The following is a 17,558-nucleotide window of genomic DNA, read 5'->3' as shown; positions in this document are numbered from 1 at the left end:
AAGTTTTGAAACAAATGAATTACCTTTTTGTTTAGGTATAATTGCCTTTTGGCATTTAAATAGGACATATTTCTAGCATTTTTGGCATTTTATAGTTTTCTCTGAGGATCACGGTGGAAATCAGGACAGTAAGTGCTTTTTGAGTGATACAAAACAATATGTGTTTGTGTGTGTGTATGTATGTATGTATGTATGTATGTATGTATGTATGTAATATATAGATATATACAGATGTTTTAAGTGTATGTTGAACTGGCAAATCAAACCCAGACATTGTTTATGAAAATCTCAAGAAGACAGCATTATTCAGTCGGACCATAATTCTGACATAATTTTCTTCCTGATGATGAATCCGATGACTCAGATTTTCTAATAATGGACAATTATTTGGTAAAAAATAAAAATGGTCAAAACCAGGTTTAAGGTGAGACTGCTATAAATTATTTTTAAAGAGGAAAAAAGGTCAGGATTTAGACTTGCTGCAGGACATTGTGTAGGTATAAAAAACATTAAATTCACTCTCAAAACAGACTTCCATGTCTAGGACAGCACATTTTGTGTTACTTTCAACACAGCTTAGTCTCCCTTTGTAACACATAACAGATTGTATATTCGTAACACACAAGTAGTAACTTTCACACAACGCGTGTTGAAAGTAACACAAAAGTAGTAACACAAAAAGTGTGTTGGACATTATCACACCCTTTTTGAAAGCGTAGAGCTGTAATGTCTGTTAAAATATTCAGACCAATTAGCATTTCAGTGTAATTCTGGGCAGATATAGCACATCTGCACACACAGTCCCATTCTATGGGTCATGCACTGAGCCCAGGAGAGCCAAAGAAAATGAATACCCTGGAACAGCAGGATTGACTTTTAACATTTTTAAAAGTCAGCTTAAATTACTTAGTAATAGCTTACAGAGACAAAGGTTGTGCATGTTAGTCTTACAGAAGCATAAATTCCTAATAGCTACTTCTCTTGTTCCCAGTGTGGAAGTCTGAATGCCATCACAGCCTAGTCAGCCTAGTAGGGCTGCTGGGTGAAAGTCCTGGGCCCAGGACAAAATTATATTATCATATTTTATTCCCAGGATGGGACAATAATATTTACCACAAGTTTGCAGACCCTGGGTCCCCCCCCCCCCCTGCCCCAACACCCCTCCAGGGCTCGGGACAATGCTCCTGCAACCTAGATATGCATCATCAGACCGCCAGTGTCCCTTGCATCTCAGATGGGTTCAGGGATGTCTGAAAAGTGTCCAGCAATTTAATTGCAAACTCTTAGCCAGGCACTCGTGTCTGCATCTCCAAATCCCAAACTTCTAAATTCCCTGATAACTGGCCTGACCACTGCAACTGAACAGTGGGGAATGTAAAAAAAAAATCAGTTTAACTATTTATACACATAAAATAATGTTACAAACCATTTGTTCTATTATCTCATGCAAGGATTTATGTGTGTGTGTGTGTGTGTGTGTGTGTGTAAATTAGCAAGTAATTATTAGACTTCCCATATTTAGACAGGATGCTGGAAGATGTAGAAACCACAGTAACCATGGATGAGACTAGCACCCGCCAATCAAAATGTAACCCAGGCGATGGAAGACCAATAACTTCTGTAGCTGATCAATAGTGTTTTTTTTCTGCCTATCTGATTCTCTTCTTGGATTTTGGTGAGTGTATCATTCATCTCCTTGGTTTCCACCATCTTGAACTTCTTAGCTGGGCCTGTTTTTTCTCTCTACTCTTTCAACACCCTTCACTGACCTTTGAACTTTCTGGATCAGTCTCACCTTTTCACTTCCTGTCAAAAACCGGGACTCGCCTTGCCCATCTCCCTGCAGAACCATATTCTTTGTCAAGCTCTTGGTTCTTCTCCTTATGCAGTAACAGACATGCCTTTTCAGAACAACCGCACCACAAACCATCAACTCGTTCGGCCTTCAGCCAATTCTCAACTCGGTTATTTTTCTAATTCTGTTCATTCCTCCTGGTTTTTATACTTCACCTGTTCTTTATTCTCGTCCCCTTTTGCTCAGAGTTGCCTTTTGTCTTCTCCGTGTGTTCGATACGGTTTCTCTTCCCTCTCACGGACTTCTGAGTTGCTCGGAAACCGCTCCCGTCGTTTATTGTCAGCTTATTTATCCTCCTCCCAGTCTATTAGTTTCTCAGTTTCTTCTTCTCTGCCATTCGCTCGTCCCCCTGAGATACATCTCATGCTGGCAGGCGCTCTCTCTCTTCTTTCTCCCCAACCTCCGCGCTAAATCTTAGCGATCGCAGCCTTCAGTCGAATCCCAGTGAACCTGCTGTGGTAACACACTGCAAGGATTGCGTTCACTTGTCCTTAATTTCTTCCCCGGCTCCGGGCTTTGAAAGGCATATCTGAATGGTGTAAACACTGGGTTTTATTTTTGTGACTAATTCAGAAGTTGCCTGAGGTTACCTTTCAATTCACAGCCTACTTACACTTTTGATTGCGGCTTTGCCTGTTTGTTATTTAGACTACGTTTTATATCTACACATAGGCAATTAGCAATGTTCTTATCCGGTAGGACTTCCAAGTACGTGTCTCTAACAAGATTTGAAGAACACTGTTCGACAAAGAAATTTTTTAAGAAATTTTTTTTAAGTCACAGAAAAATTGGAGTCAATTGCCAATACAAGTGCAAGTACAAAATGTAAAAGTATTTAAATGTGTTTAAAAATAAGTAAATGTGTTTTCAAACACATTCATTTGCATGTATCTTTCTTATTGGGCACATTTAAAACTTAACTGTGGGAACTTTATTTTAAAGGTAATTTAAATAGGTTTCTTCACTCTTGTTTGTCAACTGAATTGCATTGTTGTGAGTTACCCCGCGTGAGACTGGGTGTGATGGACATTAATGACAAGGAAGAGACTGCAAAAATGATGGGGCTCAACGGGTTTATTCACAACACTGCGTATCTGCTAAACGTGACAAAGTCCGGACAGCATTCACCACAGGACACTAAGAAAACAGGGGCCCGGTTCTAGCCTTCGATTACATGGAACACGGATACAAAACAATCCCTCGGTTTTGAATTCCCCCAGCATCCTCTATTCCGATCCTTCTGTGTGCATGTAGCTCGCCGCTAAGGCCCATGCCTGTGTGCACAGCTGAAAGGCTTCAGAGGACCCCCCTGCTGCCCCCATGCACCCCCCCCCACACCCCCCATATCCTTGACTACATGCCAAACACTGCCTGTGTTAAGAGAAAATCGATACAGGCCTCAAAGCATGCTTGAAGAAAGACAGAATCAAGTAGTGCAGAGAAGAACACCCAATCCATCAAAATCAAAACCCTCGCATGGATCTCTGTACCAGAGATGCATGCAAAGAAAGGATTACCCCCTATAGCCGTTACCAGACGCACAAATCTGCGTGCTACGCAGATTTATGCAGTTGATTCTCGTTAAAAACAGATTCCTGCATTTGGTAGTATGCTTCTGAAAAGTTTTTTTATTTATTTAAAGAATTTCATATTTTACAGCAAAATAAAAAATAGCAATCATAAAGTCTTCCAAAGTTACAAAAAGAAAAGACCTGCCTTTTTTCAGTGGCAAATGATGCCCCACTGTGGCCGAAGCCAGGTACTGCACCCCACGAGAGCTCCTTCAGGAGACGTCTAATCTAAATGCTTATGAAAAAATCGAAGTGCTCATATGAATCAATAAAAACACTTACTTCCTTATACAGTCAATTAGGGAGACGAGCTGAACTCAGCTGCTGAGTTTCATTCCCTCCCCCAACTTGTTATCCGTTTAACCGTTGCTTAATGTGCGCCAGTGTTTTTAAGAGTTTTATTTTGCTGCAGGTAACAGACATGTAATTAAGGGGAGGGGATATGCACAGTGGGGACAAAGAAAAACAACAAACAGTTGCATCGTGGGTACTCATATGCATTAACATGGACAGCGTTACATCACATGATCACATTGCGGCTGGCTAGTGAACGTTAGCGCCTCACGGGCACCCTGATGGGGCGTTGTCAGTGTACCTGTGCTTCCACGGCACAGGGTTTCTGCGTCTCTGTCAACGACGGACCAGACCGGAGCGTTCAAGGGGAGCGAGGGCCCCCGGTCTTTCACGTCTGTTGCATCATCGCGTCCGCGGTGCGCCAAAGGCGCGGCCCGCTCGACGGCCGCCGCCCCCGCCGCCCCCGCGGTGCTCGCGTCACGGCTTGCTGGGAGACCGCGGGGTGAATGCTCCAGAAGTCTCCAGCATGGTCTTCCTACGCGCCGTCTCCTTGGCAACGTTATGGTTCAGCCGTCGCAATCGCTCCTGAGGTGGGTGAAGGGGGGGGGGTAGGACAAATGGAGAGAGACGGAGGGGCGGAGGGTCAGGTGGTGTATAAAACAGTCAGTGAGGGGGGGGGGTTGAGGGTGGGAGGAGTGGAGAGAGACGGGGTGGGGGGTGGGGGGTCAGGTGGTGTGTCAAACACAGTCAGTGTTCCACATTGTGTGCAGTAATCAGACTGGTGGAGTGTCCCTGATTCCTAGTCAGACTCAGTCTTTCTTTAAAACCTGAAGCGTTCCTCTCCTGTCTTTTCTGCCAAGTCGGCACACCTCTAATAGCATCCATACAGTATGTTACAGAAGGAAAAAAAAGTCACCCAGCCCTTTCTCCATGAAAAAGGTTACATTTATTGCATCTGAAAAATCATCTACGATTTTGTACTTCATTTGGCTGGCATAGGCAGGAGCAGAACCACTGGCGAGAATATACATTTTACAGGAAAGAAACACACCCAAGAACGCTTCTAGGTTCTAGGATTAGAAGCCTTTGAACAATGCTCGTTAGGAAAATCGGAAGAAACCCTTTATAACGCGTTGGTCTTTTGTTGATGCGTTCTTACCCACACAACAAAGACATTCTAACATTTACATCTCCGCTCTCGTTTGTTGAAATGCACAATGGTGCAGCTCTCCCTCTCTATTTTACGGGATATTTTCGTCTATACGATATCCTGTCATTTACAGTACCAATAAAACGCAGTCTTACCAAGGCTTAATGTGGGGGGGCAACTGGGTTCGTTATCCCGGGCCCTGAAGGAGGGGAGGGGGCAATAGTCTGTAGAGCTTATGGTAACTACTATTGTCCTAGGCCCTGGAATAATAAAATAATATAATTTTGACCTGGGCCCAGGATTTTCACCTTGCAATCCTAGTACCTGCAGTAGTACTGGAGCTATACAGTGGCACGATGGAGAAGTGAAAGCGAAGCTCGCCATTTCTGCAAGTCATCCTCCATTTAAAGGACCACAAAGCACCATATGCAGCCATGCCTCTGCCTAGCTAAGGCTGCCTGGCTTGTCAGCGCAATTTCTTATTATTATGTGTGTTTTTTTTTTGTTTTTTTTTAAAGGAGAGTACACAGCTTGTCCTCTTAATGCATTTTCTCTCTGTATTCAGGCAGAGGAAAGCAGAGAGGTGTTACAAACAGGATCACAGTGCAGGAAGTGACACGGCAGGCAGTCGAACCCCGGGTCGCATGCGGGGGGAGATTCTGCCACCTTGCGGGCCATGCCCCTCAGCCACCCTGTCAGGACCATTTCGAAACACAATCACACGCTGGCCGTACGCCGATCGGCCTACATGGCAAGTTTTCAAACTTTTAATATCATGACCAAAATTTTTAATTTTTTACCTTTCATGGACCCGTCAAATACACACACTAGCACAGCCTAGTGGACTACGGACTCATTCCGGGACCCAACCCAAAAACTACCGTAACCCATTTTGGGTCCCGACCCATAGTTTAAGAGCTGCTGGCCTACAATGACGGTTCAGTTTTGAAGCGAACAGAGAGCCAGCTGATGGGGAAAATATAATATCGGAAAAATTAAGGGAAAAAAATGAACAGGGCATGCAATGGAAATGCTGGGCTCTCAGTCTTGCATTGTTTGTCTGCAGGAACAATGACCTCTGGGATTACAGGGTGAAGTTCAGAATACAAAACCGTACACGCATGTACATGACTCACATCATAAAACATTCTATTTAACCCTTTTTTTTCCTGTAGTATGACACCTCCTTTATCATACACCAAAAAAGCAGACACCATTCACAATATACGGGCAAGTACGCACATAATTGCTTCTTGCCTTAATTGCAATATATGTATACTATATGTATAAATACGCTGCTACAAAATATGTTTGTTATCATCTGTCCAAAGTAGCCCACATTGCAAGGAGCGATACCACCATGTACCGTGCCTCGGCTGAACGGCTGAAGAAGTGTGGGCTTGGTGTGTACTTGGATGGAAGACTTCCTGGGTAAACTACGTTGCTGCTGGAATTGGTGTTGGTGGACCGCTAGGAGGCAATCTTCCCCCTGGCTAAATAAATCCCAATGCCCTAGTGCAGTGACAGGGACACTGTGCTGTAGGAGACCCCGTCCTTTGGATGAGACGTTAAACCAAGGTCCCGACTCACTGTGGTCTTTAAAGATCTCACGGCACTCATCGCAAAGAGAAAGGCGTTCCCCAGTGTCCTGGCTAAATTCTCATCCTGCCACCTAATCATCTCCCAATTTAATCAGCAGTAAAATGGTCCTCTCCCTGACTCCCTCTCCACATCAGCTGATAAGTGGCGAATGTTCTGGTACAAAATGGATGCCGGGCACCACCAAGGTGGGCGCTTACACATTGGTGGTTGAGGCGAGTCTCCCCCTCATCGCTGTAAAGCACTTTCAGTGTGAGAATATGCAATAAAAATACAAGGATTTTTTATAATAATAATCATTATTATTATTATTATATATTTACAGTACACTGCAGTGTATTCCATTTCTGTAAATACAAATGCCGTAACATGAATACAATGCAGAACCATGTGACCACGGCTTGACCACAGACCTGGGCGTTCTGTAGTATGTTGTTGACCAACACCACCCGGCGCCTGGCGTTCAGCAGCTTTTTCACATAGGGTTCCAGGTCCAGCGCCACCTTCTGGTGCTCGTTGATTCTGCACAGCTCTGACATTGTAATATATTGGAAGGGAGGATGTAAAGAGGAGGATAAAATAACATGAAAAATAAGGTGGGAATAAAGCATGTCAACTTCATAGCCTCAATTACAAATACAGCTAAAATCTCCTAACTTGCAGTAGCTTCTCCATTCTGGCACTCCCGAATATCTTACCTGTGGCCAAGTTATCAATATGTTCCCGAAGCTCAACCTGGCTTTCTCTGAAAGAGCAACAAATATTTAAAAAAAAAAAAAAAACAATAATTGGACAACAATGATGGGTAAGCTGATGGACAATTAGCGAATATAAATTCCAGAAGACTGGAATCAAATATAGTATCCTACATATTACCAATGCATGTGAGAATAAGTTTGGACTGATGCACTGCGATACACGTTTAGAACACTAAGGGCTGTGTCTGTGGAGAGGCTTCTGCCTGACACAATATTTACTGTAGAATTTAACATGGAAGGTGAACAAGGGGAATGTCCAACACTTCAAGAGCAAGAGACAACACAGGAACATAAGAATGTTTAATGACAGCAACAGGCCATTCATCCTGTCTAGGTTCACCACTTTCCCACTGCCTAGACTCTAGTCTAGACCAGTCCTTGGCGGCCACAGTGTCTGTGCTGTTTTTCTCTGCAGGTTTCAGTTTCAGCAGAAGTGATTCATTTAAGTTGTTGTTTGGCTAAAAAAAAAGTCCATACACCTTGTTTACAGCCCAAACATTGGATGCTGGTTGAAAGAAGTAAAAAAAAACAAAAAAAACTTGTAGACACTGCAGCCCTACAGAGTTTACACCCCCAGTATACACTGGAAAACTTTTCAATGAATTACTCACAGTGTGTTGAATTACGAAGCGTTGTATTTTCCTCAAAACAAACAGACCAGAGCCGCCCACGCAAACAGTTTTGTGGATTTAGGAATGAATGCAAACTTACTGCCAATGACTCCACAGAATAGCAAAATCAACCCTGACAGAAAAGGCTCACATTGAAAGCCGTATTAATATTATGCACATCTTTGACACCAAGGGCTATCTGATTAATGAAGTCAATTTAATGTCATTGCAAATAGAAGGTAGGTGATTGGTCCTGGTTTGTAATATGTAGTTTGTGTACTGTCCCCAAGTGTAACAAGACAATTGTTCGGTTAAATGTGTGTTAAAAGACACTAGTAGTTACCTAGCTGTGGCTAGCAGGCAGGTAGCATTCTCACCCTGTGAGTCAGCTAAGCCTTGCATGAACCCGTGAACAAATCACGAGACTGGATGAAACAAGGAACTGTCACAGCTACAAGCATCAGTAGTCTCATTCGCGCAACAACAACAATTAACAAGCAAATGCACTTCGGTGTAGGACCAACTCACCTGACGGAGTGCACATGCAAGTCGAGCTGCTGCACGGCTGGTTTTAATAGATCGAGAAGCCCCTCCGCAATGACATCTTTCCCCGAAGGCGTTTCGACAACTGCTAGCGCTGCCATCTTTCCCTTCCTCTCCGTGGCGTTACTGATCAACTTTCTACCGGAGATCTCGCGACGCGTGACGTAGACAGACGTAAAGTCACTCCATTTTCCCCCAGTGCGGTTTTGAGGGTCGCCATTTTATCACGGATAGGGGCACGGACGCAAGGCAGCTGTAGTATTAGGTGGCTAGCTAGTTCATAGCTCAGATATACAGCTGATAACGTTTGACAAAGAAGTTGCTCTTCTTAGGGTGAAGGAGGTGTGACCGCTGTCTTTCTACTAAAAAAAGTTCAGAACAACGTTGTTCGTTTCTAACGTACCTAGGCAGTATAGCTAAGTTATACCCTCGGCTAGCAAGAAGTCTTAGTTCATTCCATCTGCTTAGCTCCGCACTCACCATTGATAATTGTTTCAACGTTTTCTACAAGTAAGTTGAGTCTTTGTTTTCACCAACGTTACCAGTAATAACATATAGACTAACTGAATATAATTAGTTAGTCTAACGTTACAGCTACTGCGGTAGCAAGGTCTTTAAAAATTTGTTGTCTTGCTAGTCATGTTAGCTAGCTAGCTAGCTAGCGGATTGGCACGATAATTTAGCATACTAATCTGACCGTATAACTGTAGACCAAGTAAATGGGCGACTACTGTGCTGAACATTTTACTTGGCCATCGAACGACGAAGCGCAGTTACTATAGATAGCTTAGCTCTAGCTATCGATACATTTCAATATCGTAGACTAGCTCCTAAACTAATGTTTATTTCGTGAACCTTAGTGGCTTATTAGTACTGATGTGTTTATTGTTGAAATGAAATCGGTTAATGTTATCGATACACGTTCTAATTTGGTTGATTATGGACTAAGATAGCAAACGTTAATGGCTTCTTTACAAACGAATGAACCCGTACATATTTGTACCTGCCTCTGCCGAGGGCAGTCTAGCTAGTCTGTGAGTTAGGTGGTTATAGTTTACAGCATTAGCCATTCATTTAAAGATGGCTAGCTTCCTTATATTTGGGTTAATCTGTAAATACCGAGCTAGTCGAGGCCTCGAAATATAGCTAACGGTTATTGAACCAGGTAACGTTAGTATGTCACGAGCATATGACGGATGGCTAGCTTTGCATTCTTAACCCTTTGAAGGATTTTTTGGAATGTTTTTCTTCTCCAAAATTCTATGTCGATGTTCTAGAACTCGATTGCTTTCGATTGCCAGTAGTGATCGTTACATCAGCATTAGAATGTTCAGTTAAGAGCATTGTAATCACATATTTGATTGCACACCTTAAAGGGTGGAGGCCCTTGAAGCAGCTTTTCTCCGCCCCTTTTTAAAATTAACCCATCTGTTTCTCTTTGCTTCCCCCCCCCTCCCCCCACCAGGAACCTGTCTGTTCAGTGAAGACAAAATGAGCGCCCCCTCATCTCAAAAAGTCGTGCTGAAAAGCACCACCAAGGTGTCGCTGAACGAGCGGTGAGACGCACGCCACACTGACCGAGTATTGGAGCGGGGGGCACGCGTTGGGGTACTTAGAGAGCCAGACACCCACCCCACCCCCCCACCTCCCACCCCCCCTGCGGCAGCCGAGCTCTCGCCCGCACCACACAAATGTGCGGCTCGAGAATTAAAAAGAGGGGGGAGAACAGAAGAGCAGAAATGAGAAACCGCCTTCCCGCCCGGACGTGCGCACTGCTCACGGAAGAGTGCTGGCCGGCGGCTTCTTCGTTACGGAACGAAGCCGAGGAGCGGTGGAAAGAGAGATAAGCATTGTGGGAAACCGCGATGCGGACACCGTTGAAATGGTTACGCTTTAATTCAGGGGCGATTGTCTTTTGTGAGCAGTGCACACTGTAGGTGAGAGGGGAGGGGTCAGATGATGATGGTGACGATGATGATGATGATGGTGGTGGTGATGTGGAAGGGTAAGGTGTCTGTTCTGGAATTGACGGTTGCTATGTAACCGCATGCCCCCGGGCCACCCCGCCCGCTGCCCTGCAGGGCAGTTGGCACCCGTGTGATCACGGGGGAGGGCGGGGCGGGGCAAACGGCACCCGAAATTGCAGGCACAGCCCGTTGCTCGCTCTCTCTCTCGGCCCCAAGTGTGTGGCATAGTCGTTCGTTTTCTGGCTTTTGCCTCTTGTTTGTTTTCCCCCTCTCTCTTTGCTTCATTCTTGGTGTAGAACCAGGCGCTCAGTCCTGGCCCGGACGTGCTTGGTCACCCCATCCCTCCCTCCCGCCCCCCCCTCCACACCCCTCCCTCCCTGTCGCGTGCGAGCAGGCCGCAGAGCACGGTCCGGGCCGTAAGAGGCTGGGCGCCACCCTCGCCCCGGGCCTCCTCCCCTGCCTCTGCTGCAGAGCACATGGCCATCGCTGCAGGGCAGTTTGAGGCCCGTAAGTGGCACACCTGATGTTACCTTCTCTCTCTGCCTCTCTCTCTCTATCTTCCTTTGCTTGTTTCTCTTTCTCTCTGATTCTCTCTCTCTCTGTCTCTCTCTGTCTCTCTCTCTCTATCTACCTTTGCTTGTTTCTCTTTCTCTCTGCCTCTCTCTCTCTGTCTGCCTCTCTTCTGTCTCTGCCTCTGTCCTTCTCTCTGTCTCTCTCCCCCTCTCTGTTGTCCTCTCCCTCTTTCTGCTGTTTTCTCTCTGCCTCTGCTCTTTCTCTCTCTCAGCTTCTCTGTCTGTTTCTCTCCTCCCCTCTCTTCGCTTGGTCCTCTCTCTCTTTCTGTTGTTTTTCAGCTCTCCTCGTGCCTTGTTTCTGCCTTCTTTCAGCTCTGTTGTCTGTCCTCTCTCTATCCCTCCGCCTGTCACTGTCTGTTATTCTCTCACAAAGTCACACGGCGGCCACCCCAAAAAAAGGCAGGTTTCAGTTGATGTTTCAGGCTACAGAAGAACGAGAGAGAGAGAATTGCAAAGCAAAAGCAACGGGGCGTTTGGTGCCTCGCTGCTGCCGGCTGTGCGGGTGCCTCCGCGGTGTTTGGATGACCTGCTTTGAAACCCTGTCCCCCCCCCCTCCTCCACCCCCCTCCGTCTCTATTCCCCCCCCCCCCTCCCCAAGCTTCACTAACATGCTGAAGAACAAACAGCCCACGCCGGTCAGCGTCAGGGCCACCATGCAACAGCAGCACATGGCCAGCGCCCGCAACCGCCGCCTGGCCCAACAGATGGAGAACAGGCCCTCCGTGCAGGCCGCCCTGCACCACAAGCAGGTAAGGGGAGCGCAGGGGAGGGGCCCAGCACAATTCGGGAGCTTCCCCCTGAGGCCGTCAGGTTGGTGAGGTGTTGAGGGAGCTTAAGAGTAGCCTTTTTTGGAACGTTCTTATTCAGTGTTCTAGAACTCCGTCGCTTTCCGTCGCCGGTAGCGATTGTTGCGTCAGCAGTAGAATGTTTCGTTAAGAACGTTCCGATCGTGTGTTTGTGACCTCACACCTTAAAGGGGTGAAGGACCTCTGAAATGGATGCAGCCAAAAGCCTTGCCCTTCGCCTCTTGGTGTTTGACGGCTGTTAGTGGTCGGTGTAGTAGGTGGGACGAGCGGGCCTTCTTGTGAAGAATGTCCCCTTTCAGTGAGTGTTGTCGTCTTGCCTAGCTACGTGACTGACTAGCGCCGCGTCAAAATCAACTGCTCTTCTTGCTAGCTTATGAGAGCTTCGATGAATTCTGCATAGGCATATGGGTATGTGTGGGGCCTGTATCTTGGGGTGGCATCCATGCTATTCCAGAAAGTCTAGTAGTGTGGGGGAAAATATAATTTTTTGTAGAAGTGGATGTATCCCGTTGGTAACTGCCCTCATTGGAAACCAGCATTTCTTGAGTTTAGCATGTGAAAATGTCCATTAGCCCCACAGAAGCGGAGCTGGGATGAGCTGTCGCCGCCTTGTTAGAATCAGTCGAATTGCAGGCCCTGCATGGTGATGCTGCCTCACCCAGGTGGTGGCCGAAGCGCTAGGGCTTCAGGGCTCCGAGCGTCGGCCCGCACCCCTCCGCCCACCGAATGGTCTCTTCCCCTCTCAGAGCCTGAAGCAGCGGCTGGGCAAGAGCAACATCCAGGCCAGGCTGGGCCGGCCCATGGGCGCCCTGATGCGGGGGGGTCCCGGAGGCCGGGGGTTCGCCGTCGGGGGACTGCGCGGGATGCCGAGGGGAGGACTCCGAGGCCGCGGGGGCCGGGGGGGCGGCTTCAGGGGAGCCCTGTCTCTTAGAGGTGAGCTTCCTCCCCAATTTAATCTGGTCATTTTTTTACCCTGTTTATCACACCCCTGTAAGTGGGCTTGTCTTAGTTTGTGCTGTGCTCAATAGATGTGAGTAGGGAAGGCGCTCTGTAGCCTCTTCATTACTGTGTGTATTGGTAGCATGGCTAGCTGTGCATATCTAGCTGTGATGCTAGCCGTGCTGGCTAGCACGTAGCAGTGCTGCTGGCATGGCTAGCCGTGCATGTCTAGCCGTGCATGGCTAGCCATGCGTGTCTGGCCGAGCGTGACTGGCCGAGCGTGGCTAGCCGTGCGTGGCTAGCCGTGCGTGGCTAGCCGTGCGTGGCTAGCTGTGCGTGACTAGCCGTGCGTGGCTAGCTGTGCGTCGCTAGCCGAGCGGGCAGCGGGTTCAGCTGCCGTGGGGGGTTTCCAGGCTCGGCACAGCTGTGGGGGTAATCCTGGGTGTGATGTAATGCCGTTGAGTTGCTGGTGTGCGCCTCAGGTCAGGCCTTTAGTCCTCAGGGCCTGCAGTCAGTTTGTGGCATTTCTCTCATCAAACGGACGCCCCCCCCAGCAACAGCTGTGTGTGTGTGTGTGTGTGGGCACTGTGGCGAGACAGCAGCTGTCGCTGCAGGACAGGCTGTCAGTCAAAGCACTGCAGGTATGGGTTGTCTCCTATGCAGTGCTACACACACACACACATTCATACTATACACACACATATACTGTACACACACATACATGCTCGCACATACTACACACCCACTGATGCACAAGCACACGCCCACAGAGACATACACAACACAGGCTGTAGATTGTGGGGGAAGAGCTGACAGGTGTTCACCCCCATTTGTGAAAGTTACCCCCTCCCCCCACCACTTCCTACTGGTTTGATGGTCATAGCCTGAGGTGGGATGGGGGTAGCAGGGGGTGGGGACGTGACAGTTCTCACACGATGGATGGATTATTTTGTTGTCCTTCTAAGGGAAATGAGTTGCCACAGCCTTTACAGCGTGCATGCCCCATTACAACACAAGAGCCACGTATTGATATTTGCTTATCTGCATCTGTACATTTGCACGTGGGTGAACCGGTTCAGCAGGGGGAAGCGTACGTGTGGGAAGGGGCACTCTTCACTGTTCATTGTTCACTATCAGTGTGGTAATAAGTCCTTTGAAGAGGGGTGGGGGTGGGGGGGATAGGCGGGGGAAATGTTCTTGGAGAAAATGTAATTTTTACTTCACTGTCATTGCCTTTTTTTATGTATTTATTTTTTACCTCTTATTTATTTACCAGATTTTACATCTGTTACCTCTGCTGTATTTTACTATTGCTAGAATTCTTGTTATTGATGTTTCTTTTTATTGTCTTTTTACTGTTTTCTGTGTTGCTGTAGCTCCTTTATGGATCTTCTCTCTGTGAAGCACTTTTTTGTGATGTATTGCGGTCCTGCGAAGGCGCTGCATGAATGAGTAGCGATGCGATTTGGAGCGGAGCTCTAGTCCCTGCTCTTCCTTTCCGCAGGCATGGCGCCGATGCGTGGGCGGGGCGGCCCCGGGCGCATGGGGCTGAGGAGGGGCCTGCGCCAGCGGGGCGGGCTGGTGGGCCGCGGGGGGCCGCTGATGGGCCGAGGGGGCGGAGTCGGCCGGGGCGGGATGGGGCCCAGAGGTGAGTTTAAGAGCGTCAGTGCGCCGAACACGTTCACCAAAGTACGCCGTTATTTACTTGGGCTTTCTGTACAGTGACGATTAGAATTATCATACTTTACCGCTTACAAGATATTAAAACTCTACTGTGCACCTACACAGTATTAAAACTGACCTGTGCACCTACACAGTATTAAAACAGTACTGTGCTCCAACACAGTATTAAAACTGACCTGTGCACCTACACAGTAGTAAAACTGACCTGTGCACCAACACAGTATTAAAACTGTCCTGTGCACCTACACAGTATTAAAACTGTACTGTGCTCCAACACAGTATTAAAACTGACCTGTGCACGTACACAGTATTAAAACTGACCTGTGCACGTACACAGTATTAAAACTGACCTGTGCACGTACACAGTATTAAAACTGACCTGTGCACCTACACATATTAAACTGACCTGTGCACCTACACAATATTAAAACTGACCTGTGCACCTACACAGTATTAAAACAGTACTGTGCTCCAACACAGTATTAAAACTGACCTGTGCACGTACACAGTATTAAAACTGACCTGTGCACGTACACAGTATTAAAACTGACCTGTGCACGTACACAGTATTAAAACTGACCTGTGCACCTACACAATATTAAAACTGACCTGTGCACCTACACAATATTAAAACTGACCTGTGCACCTACACAGTATTAAAACAGTACTGTGCTCCAACGCAGTATTAAAACTGACCTGTGCACCTACACAGTATTAAAACTGACCTGTGCGCCAACACAGTATTAAAACTGACCTGTGCGCCAACACAGTATTAAAACAGTACTGTGCACCAACACAGTATTAAAACAGTACTGTGCACCTACACAGTATTAATATTGTAGATATCTGTAATATTACTGTATACAGTATTCTGAAATGCACCCATATGTAGTCATTTGGTGTGAGGAGGTCTGGAATCACTGGGATTAAAAGCATGTGATGTGTTTTATTTAGTTATTTAGTATTTTATTTAACTCAGAAGTCTCTGATGAGATATCAGGCCAAGATGCCGGCACAGCATTCGAAATGCATCAGAGTGTGAGATGTATTTCATCTGTGGGCTCTCTAGCAGCTGCTGTAGGAAGCATGCAAATCCGCCATGTGACTGACCGCCCTCTCTCTCTCTCTCCCCCCCAGGCCGTGGAGGAATGGGCCTGCGGGGGCGCGGTGGTTTCCGGGGTCGTGGGCGGGGCAGGGGCCGGGGGGTGGGGCGTCCCGCCGTCACCAGGGAGCAGCTGGACAACCAGCTGGACGCCTACATGTCCAAGACCAAGGGCCACCTGGACGCCGAGCTGGACGCCTACATGGCCCAGGCTGACCCCGACGGCATGGAGTAAAGCCCCGCCCCCTGGGGACAGAGGCCACGCCCACAGAGACTGCACACGCACGCACTCCTATACACACACACACGCACACACAAACACTTCCCGACTGACAGTGACACTGCAAGTGTGCGCTGACCTGCTGACCTGCCGACCTGTCGCATCGAATGCCTTCACTGTGACCACCCGGGGAACGCACATACTATGGGACAGCTATGGGACAAGGCCTCCATGTTTTACACACACACACACACACACGCGCGTGCGCGCGCGCGCGATCTGTACACACACCCATCTGTGCACTGACCTGTTCCACACACACCCACTTACAGAGTCCTGCTGTCGTCAAGTCCAGTACAGAACTGTTTCCCAGTCATCATTTCTGAGGGTTTTGCAGCACCGAGCATCGTTGGGTGTAGACGCTCCAAACGCGTACAAACTGCTGTGGACTTGAATGAACGGGGCCTGGGAGTCTTTATGGGGGGGAATTCTGAGGCTTCAGGCAACCGACACAGCCTGCTGTTGCCCGGGCGACCCTGATCTGGAACGGAATCTCATTGGATCTCGAGGTGTCCGAACCGGACCTAGCCTCCGCTAAACATTGTGTCACAGCCCTTTGATTTGTCGTCATGGTGAAACGAGCCTGACCCCCTTTGTGACCCCCTTTCCAACCGTCAGTCACTGTTTTTTTTTGTTTTGTTTTGTTCACCCTGTAATTTTAAACTGACTTTTTTATTTCCGCTTTTTAAATTTTTTAAAACTTTTGTGTTGTCCCAGAAAAACTAGAACGGTAGCCATCTGTGTAAAGGGGAGGAAAAAAAATCATTGAGGAGGGGAAAAAAAAAAGAAAATGTTCAAATCCCTGCCTACATTGTACTTTTTCAAAATGTTATTTATTTTTTGGAAACACTTAATGCTTTGATTCATGGGCTCTGGTCAGGGACAGATGCTAAAGTCCACAAAGATGTGACCGTCAAGTCTGCATTTATATGAATGGTTCGAGAGGCGAGCAGAGTTTTACATTTTCGTCTCATTGCTTCGGTTACGTTTTGTATTTGAATCTTGACTTGACATGGAGGAAATGTAGTCGTCAGTCCCTGCGGCCGATGTTTCTTGGGTTGCCGGCATTGTTCCTCCTGAATAAAACTCTTCTCCCGCTCAGCGGTGGACAGAGTGACGAGCCGCTTCTCTCGAATCTTCCCCTACCGGCGAATCGAGTGACTCCCTTGGGAGGCGGTGAGGGAAGTCCGTTCCGAAAGGGTGTGTCATTTTGGGGTACCTGGTGAAACCTCTCCTTTTACTCGGTTGATTTTGTTTTAAGAATGTATTTTACCTTTTTTGTTTAATCCCGTCTTTGTAATCGCCAAAACAGCTAGAATTGAACTTGTTACGGATGCTAAACTAGACAAATACCTTGTACAAAAAGTGAATTCAAGGAGAAGGAGCAAGAGAAAACATGTTGTACTCAGCAAGAATAGATCCAGAACACTTGTATTGGTTTAATATGGGTCCTGCATTGTTTATTAAAGATAGATATTTTAAATGGTGGTTGTATTTGTTTCAGTTTGTGTCCCGAACACATTTTTGTTACCATTTTCTTGACTGGTAAGCCTGAGTAACATATTCCCTTTAATTTAAAAGAAAATCTTTAAATGAATGAAAATTTGGGGCTACATTTTAATTGAACAGTATAGATACCAATGTACTGAACAGAGGAAAGGAAAATGAACGTGAGTATTGGTTTTTCTTGGCCTTGGTATGTTTTTTCATGAAGTGTGTTCTAAAATAAATAATGGGCAGTGAGATGCTGTGCAGTAAAATCAACTAAATGCCTGCACTGCTCAAACTGTTTTGGCAGTTGCGCCCTGTGTGTGTGTGTGTGTGCGTG

At 46.9% G+C, this 17,558-nt stretch overlaps 2 protein-coding genes across 2 annotated transcripts; one reads left to right on the top strand and one right to left on the bottom strand.

The window, feature by feature from the left end:
* Positions 1–2,911: 2,911 nt before the first annotated feature.
* Positions 2,912–8,502, bottom strand: snapin (SNAP associated protein). Its single transcript, XM_064348536.1, has 4 exons — positions 8,367–8,502; positions 7,168–7,214; positions 6,883–7,001; positions 2,912–4,305 (listed from the first exon to the last, which is right to left on the bottom strand). Exons 1-4 carry the CDS (start codon positions 8,480–8,482, stop codon positions 4,198–4,200), a joined length of 390 nt encoding a protein of 129 aa, XP_064204606.1. The 5' UTR covers positions 8,483–8,502; the 3' UTR covers positions 2,912–4,197.
* Positions 8,503–8,740: 238 nt separating this feature from the next.
* On the top strand, positions 8,741–17,213 carry chtopa (chromatin target of PRMT1a). The gene is made up of 6 exons (XM_064348535.1): positions 8,741–8,891; positions 9,847–9,937; positions 11,519–11,669; positions 12,473–12,659; positions 14,170–14,313; positions 15,486–17,213. The coding sequence occupies exons 2-6, from the start codon at positions 9,873–9,875 to the stop codon at positions 15,683–15,685; spliced, it is 747 nt and encodes a 248-aa protein (XP_064204605.1). The 5' UTR covers positions 8,741–8,891; positions 9,847–9,872; the 3' UTR covers positions 15,686–17,213.
* The last annotated feature ends 345 nt before the right edge of the window (positions 17,214–17,558 follow it).

Source organism: Anguilla rostrata, chromosome 8 (genome assembly GCF_018555375.3).
Source record: "Anguilla rostrata isolate EN2019 chromosome 8, ASM1855537v3, whole genome shotgun sequence".
In the NCBI taxonomy this organism is placed as follows: domain Eukaryota; kingdom Metazoa; phylum Chordata; class Actinopteri; order Anguilliformes; family Anguillidae; genus Anguilla; species Anguilla rostrata.
This window is presented reverse-complemented; position numbering and strand designations above follow the sequence as displayed.